At 37.5% G+C, this 6,512-nt stretch overlaps 1 protein-coding gene across 1 annotated transcript; it reads left to right on the top strand.

The window, feature by feature from the left end:
- The first annotated feature begins 2,220 nt into the window (after positions 1-2,220).
- Positions 2,221-2,712, top strand: LOC132273973 (uncharacterized). The gene has a single exon (XM_059775099.1). It carries the CDS (start codon positions 2,221-2,223, stop codon positions 2,710-2,712), a length of 492 nt encoding a protein of 163 aa, XP_059631082.1.
- Positions 2,713-6,512: the final 3,800 nt, after the last annotated feature.

Here is a 6,512-nt window from a genome sequence, read left to right as displayed (position 1 = left end):
TACATATCAGCGAGCTATGAATTCTATTTTTCATAATATGCTTGGCAAGTTTATAGAGGTATATATTGATGATGTGGTGTTGAAACCAGCAACAAAAGAAAAGCACTTAGCTCATCTCAAAGCATCTTTTGAGAAGATGAGGGCTCATAAGTTAAAAATGAATCCAATAAAGTACGTTTTTGGAGTATCAGCAGGAAACTTTTTGGGTTTCTTGGTTCATCAAAAGGGCATAAAGATCAACAGGAATAAAGCTAAGGCAATTATTGATGCTAGTGCACCGAGAAGCAAGAAACAATTGCAGAGGTTACTTGGTCAAGTGAATTATCTCAGACGATTTATTGCTAATACAACTAGTAAGTTACATGTGTTTTCCCCGTTACTTAAGTTGAAGCCGATGGAAGAATTCAAATGGGATGGTACACATCAGAGGGCATTTGACTAGATTAAGAAATACTTGTCTGTCATGATGCCACCAAGGAAGAAATGGCCGATAAAGTTATATTTATCAGTTATTGAAAAATCCATCGGAGCGATGCTAGCACAAGAGAATAAAATAGGAAGTGAACAAGCAATATACTATCTCAGCCGAGTTTTAACTCCAGTCGAGTGTACATATACGCCGATTAAGAAATTATGTTTGGCTTTGTATTTTGCAGCAATGAAATTAAGAGTATATATGTTGCCTGTGTTAGTTTATATTGTTTGTCAAACAGATCTTATAAAGTATATGCTATCAAGGCCATTAATCACAGGCCAGATCGGCAAGTGGGCTCTGGCACTAATGGAGTTCAATTTTGCATACATTCCATAAAAGGCAATTAAGGGGAAAGCATTGGCAGATTTTCTAGCCGATCATCCCTCACCTGAAATCAAATCACAAGTGTTTGATGAACTTGACTCGACAACCATATTCATGACTCCTTAGACTTTAATGTTTGATGGGTCGAGTCCTAGTGAAGGCTCAGGAGCTAGTATAGTAATAATATCCCCAACAGGGAACCAAATTTTGTTTTCCTTCTTTTTGGATTTCAGGTGCTCAAATAATCAAGTCGAGTATGAAGCATTGATTATCGGCTTGGAAATTATGCTAGAAATGGAGTCAAAGATGTCCACATTGTGGGGGACTTAAGTTTGGTGATTAATCAAATCTCAGAAGACTTTAGATGTTTGAATTGGCAATTAAGGCCATTTCATTCATTGGCAACCCAATTGGTCAACCAATTTCACAATGTGACTCTAGAATACAAACCAAGGGTCATGAATAAAATAGCTAATGATTTAGCACAGACTGCTTCAGGAATCAGGGTGCCGAGTGGTATGAAGGAAAAGATAATGAAAATCACACGCCAATCTCTTCCATCGGCTGAAACAAGAAATCAAATTATGGAAGAAGTCTTTGCTACTGATGTTACCGAGTTAGATGATGATGATTAGCGCATTCCTTATATTTTGTTCTTATAAAATCCAACTCCAGAAGCCGATCGAAAAATAAAAAGAAATGCAGTTAATTATGTACTTATGGATGGAGATCTTTATAGGAGATCGGCTGATGATGGCTTGCTATTTCAATCTATTAGCAAGTTTGAAAGTTTAAAGATTATGGCAGAGGTACATGAAGGAATATGTGGAGCTCACCAAGCTGGCATAAAAATGAGGTGGTTGAAACGTCGATATGGATATTATTGGCCTGGAATAAGAAAAGATTGCATGACTTATGCCAAGGGTTGTATGGATTGTCAAAAGCATGGCCCAATGCAATGGGTTCCAACTATAGAGATGTAGTTATTAGTTAAGCCATGGCCTTTCAGAGGTTGGGCCATAAACTTAATCGGCAAGATTAATCCTCCTTCATTAAAGGGTCATCATTAGATTATTTTAGCTACCGATTACTTTACCAAATGGGTAAAAGCTGAGAAATACGTATCGGTAACTCATAATACTGTTATACAGTTTTTGAAGCAACACATCTTTCACCAATTTGGTCAGAAACAATTGTTGCCAATAATGGATCTGTGTTTCGAGCAAGTGAAGTATTACAGCTCGGCCGTGATATGCAAGTAAAAATGGTAACTTCAACACCCTATTATACTTAAGGGAATGGCCAAGCTGAGGCTTCAAATAAAGTTGTAACTAAAATTATTGAAAAGATGATAAAGGACAAGTTGAGACATTAGCATGAAACACTTTCAGAAGCCTTGTGGGTCTTATAGAAACTCGAGAATGACAAGTACAGGAACAACTCCTTATCAGCTAACATTTGGCTATGATGTTGTATTACCGATGGAGTTAAATGTGAAATGGGCAAGGGTAGCTCTACAACACAATCTGATACCTACCCATTACAACGAAGCTATGCTTGCCAAGTTGGAAGATTTGGATGAGGTTCAGAAACTTACTTTAGACCACCTTATGGTCCATAAAGCAAAGGTAATGAAGGCTTATAATAAAAGGGTGAAGTTCAAGTCATTTGCAGAGGGTGATATGGTTTGGCAAACAATTCTTCCACCTGGAAAAGTAGATAGAACTTATGGCAAGTGGCCACCTACATGGAAGGGACCGTTTATGGTTCACCAAGTTTTACATAGAGGAGCTTACAAGTTGAAAGATGTAGATGGTGAAATTCATGAGAGACCTATAAATGGAAGGTACTTAAATAAATATAAACCAACTATTTTTGAACTTATAGAGGAAAAGAAAACCTCTATTAAGTAAAAAGATAGTTTGGAATGTATTCATTCGATTTTATGTAAGTTGTTTGAAGCTATAAGTGTGTAGTTAAATAAAGATGTCATTGAAATAAGGTTACAAAAATAGTTATAGCAAATTGTTCAAAACTATATTACATCCCCAAAATGCCATATTGTTCATAAAATCATAAATAGTCAAGATTGTTTAAAACTTTAGTGAAAATCTTCAAATTTGGCCTTTATATCTACCCATGAGGTCTTGGTTTTGGTGAGCTTGATCTCTGCTTGTTGTTTGGACTGCTCTAACCTCGGCATCTGAGCCTGTAATGCTTTAAACTTGGGGGCAGCAACTTCTGCTTGTTCTTTAATTCTGCCACCTTGTCGCCAAGTTGGCATTTATCTTGTTGAAGCTGAGCTAGTATTGCCTGAAGCTTCTTCTCTCTAGCATCTAGTTCGGCAGCTTTTCTCTTCAAGGACAAATGCAATTCTCTTCCACGTTTCAAAGTTTGGGAAAACAGTTTTTTTTTCTTGGTTTTGAGCGGCACATTTGTTGATGGTTTGAGTAGATTCAGCATAGGAAGTAATCATGGAGGGAACTTGAAGTTGGAAATTCTTGAAAAAGGATTGATCATTCAAAGAAAATCCTAAGTAACTACTCAGAAAAGAAAAGTTCTCAGTAAGTTCTTCTTTGAAAGAATGGATTGAGGATAGGTCCTGTTGCAACATTTGAAATAATATCTGAATAGTCTTGGTTACTTCTAAAAGAGTGTCAGAGGTTGGCTCAGTTGGGATTATAGGAGGTTCAGGATTTAACAAATCAAACAAAGAATCAAATAAAGAGTCACGGGTGGCAAAAGGAGAACTTGGATTGGCACTTGCAGGAATGGTAGGCGTAGTCGAGTCTTTTTGTACCTGAAATATTTTGGGATTAGTACCAAACACTACAAATCTAAAAGGACAGATTAAGGAAAATTACAACTTACTTCCTCAGAATCTCCTATTTGTTCATTCACTGAAGCTGCAGCTAGGTGTTCAGCAGAGACTGGAGAAATTGTTCTTTCAAGGAACCCTAGTCCTTTTTTTACTGACATTTCAATCTTTTCTCCTTCAACACTGTTCAAAGTAACTTCTGGACTTATATTTTGTTCTGAAGATAGTGGAGTTTTCTGAAAATGATGCCGATTTAGTCATACTATTTGAACAAAGATACAGTATAAAAATCAGGCGTTAAAAAATGTTACTTGGGGAGTCTTAGTGTCAGGTTTTCTTGGACATAACTTCATCTTCATCTACTTCATCGTCACAAATCGAGATGAAGTGCCTCTTGGCTCTTGATTTTTTAAAAGGTTTTTTTCCCACAGTTTTCCTCCTTATTTTCCCCTAGAATAAAAGTATTAGTAGGTAAATGATATACATAAAAAGAATGGTTATGATTATGAGTATTACCTGTGTGGCAGTTATAGGGGGTATACTTTGAATAGGAACATAAAGATCAAATTGGGTTTCTTCAAACTTGGTGGGTATCGATTGCTCTAGTATATTGGAATGTGTGCCTGAAGTTATGTTAGTAAGCATATAAACAAAATACAAGTTTATATGAAAAGAGCAAAGATATAGAACTTACTCTGCCGAGAGCGAGATCTGGTCTTACTTGCAGGAGCGGTGGGGGGAAGACGAGTATACGTTCTGTCTGTTACATTCTCTGGTTTAGGAGCGGCAGTAAGGTCAATGGATTCAATGGAGTCCACACCTTGAAAATTGAGGGAAATGAATTTGTAGGACCCAAGAAGATTGCACACAAGTTGGTTGGAATCTGCAGTCCTATGAAATTGATGTATGATGCCCACCAAATCTCAAAGCTTGGATTAGTATGTGGTTCCTCAAGAAAGGGCTTATACTGAAATTCTTAAAGGCGCTGAGTAAATCGATTGGTTACATCCTGAATTTGTTCACTGTTTGAGAGCTCGACCCGTTGATGATAATTCTTGCTATAAGAAAAATGGGGTGGCACTGGGATAGTTGGGTCAATCTAAATTGTCGTGCTAGTTGAGCCGGGTTGTAGAATTCTACCCCAGTTCAACTCTTGGGAAGATGGGGAGCAACGGTGTTACAAGGAATATCCCTAGTAATTAAGAAATGGCCCCAAGATTGGTTGTGAAGTTCAATTTGTTCTGCTGAAGACTCGGCAGTAGGAGGAAACAACCACGATACAGATAGCCGACAGTTGGAGAAAGGAAAAAATTGGGATTGAGTCCTGATTTTACACTGGTGATAGAAAAACTAGAAACAGTCATTAAAGGAGTGATTTTTGGGCTTTACTTTGGCATACCCAAATGACAGTAAAGGATCATTCGTAGCAAGCCGAATGGGGGGAGCTAGTTCAGGGAAGTATGCATGCAGCCAGAATTGATAAAGCCAAAGGGGACCTCCGGATCTGGAAAAATTGGAAGTAATGAGGTCAGATAAACCTCTATACAATGAAGCTAAAAGGAATGGAGCTAAGGCCATGGGCTTTCCTTTGGATAGTGCAATAGCCAATTGAGTAAGATCTTTAGTGATTTGGATAGTGGGGGCACACAATAAATATATACACAGCCACAACAGCGAAAAAACCTATATGTTCTTATTCATCTACTTCAGTCCCATCTTCCCCTAACATTTCTTTTAAAAAAGGGCCATGTGACTGCACGTAGGGTTTAGACCCTTTTTATTCTTGAAAATAAAAGGAAGTTTCTTTATCTTGGAGGAGATAATTGATTTCAATCTCCTCCCGGTTTCAAACCCGTCAGAAAACAAACATCCCTTAATGTAGGGGCCATCATACCACAGTACAAGTGTAGTGAATTGGTTATGGGTGACCAGAAGTGTAAAGAAGCGAAAAACAACGCTCGATCAAAGGAAAAAAGAATCTTAGTGAGTTGGATGAGGTCAAAGATACCCATCTTTTTCCACTGCCCTCCTTTCGCTGCTGATACACGATCCACCCAGTCGTTCCATTGGAGCATTGGTGATGCCAATTTCTGATGGAGAGAGTTGGTCTATCCCCTTCCGTTATCAAATAGAGAGGTTTTGAGAAAGGAAGGTGTTGCTCGGCCTGTGGATAAATCAGAGACAATGAAGGAGGGAATCAATTAAGAAACGTTGGCCAAGTCCCTTAGCGTTTTCTGTGATGTCGATTAACATGGTGGTATCCAGTTCATTTTGATCTGGGGTTTTGATCGCTGATTTTGTAATTTGTGTATGTGATGTTGCTTCTGGAAAAGGGGTTTCCAAATTCAAATCACTTTGTTTCGGTTATTTTGAAGTCATGGTTGAAGAACGGACAGATGAAGTTGCAGAAGATTTTTTAAGAATGAAAGACTTTGACAGAAGAAAGTTTGTTGATATGAAATAAAGAGTTTTGTTTTGTGAATGAAGAAAAGATGTGAAGCACTAGGACACAAAGGGTTAGATGCAGAATTAATGGTTGAAAGGATAGATTAGTAGAATCGGCATTTTTTAGAAATCACAACCATTATGATACTTAGGAGATTATATGGTGTATGTGTAATGACCCTATCATTTTCCTCCCTTTCTTTTTTTGGTGATTTCTTTTTTTGTCCTTTTCCCTATTTCATTTCTTTCCCGTTTATCATTTTCCTTTGCATAACCTCACTTTTTGTGCTCGGATATGAGTCCGGCTTTGCATGCACCCATAATATTTGGTTTCCATGATATTTGTATTTTTACTTTTGTAGAAAATACATTCTTGTTGTTTACTTTTTGTAAAGGGTATGGATGCATATCTTTTTGTAATTATTTTTTATTTTGGGGTTTTAGTGTAAT

This window comes from Cornus florida, unplaced genomic scaffold (genome assembly GCF_030987335.1).
Source record: "Cornus florida cultivar Cherokee Brave unplaced genomic scaffold, ASM3098733v1 CherokeeBrave_3.0.0_Hap2_Chr09, whole genome shotgun sequence".
NCBI lineage: Eukaryota > Viridiplantae > Streptophyta > Magnoliopsida > Cornales > Cornaceae > Cornus > Cornus florida.
This window is presented reverse-complemented; position numbering and strand designations above follow the sequence as displayed.

Excerpts from the sequence above, each read along its gene's own strand:
- LOC132273973 (XM_059775099.1), top strand. The coding sequence starts at position 2,221 with ATGACAAGTACAGGAACAACTCCTTATCAGCTAACATTTGGCTATGAT.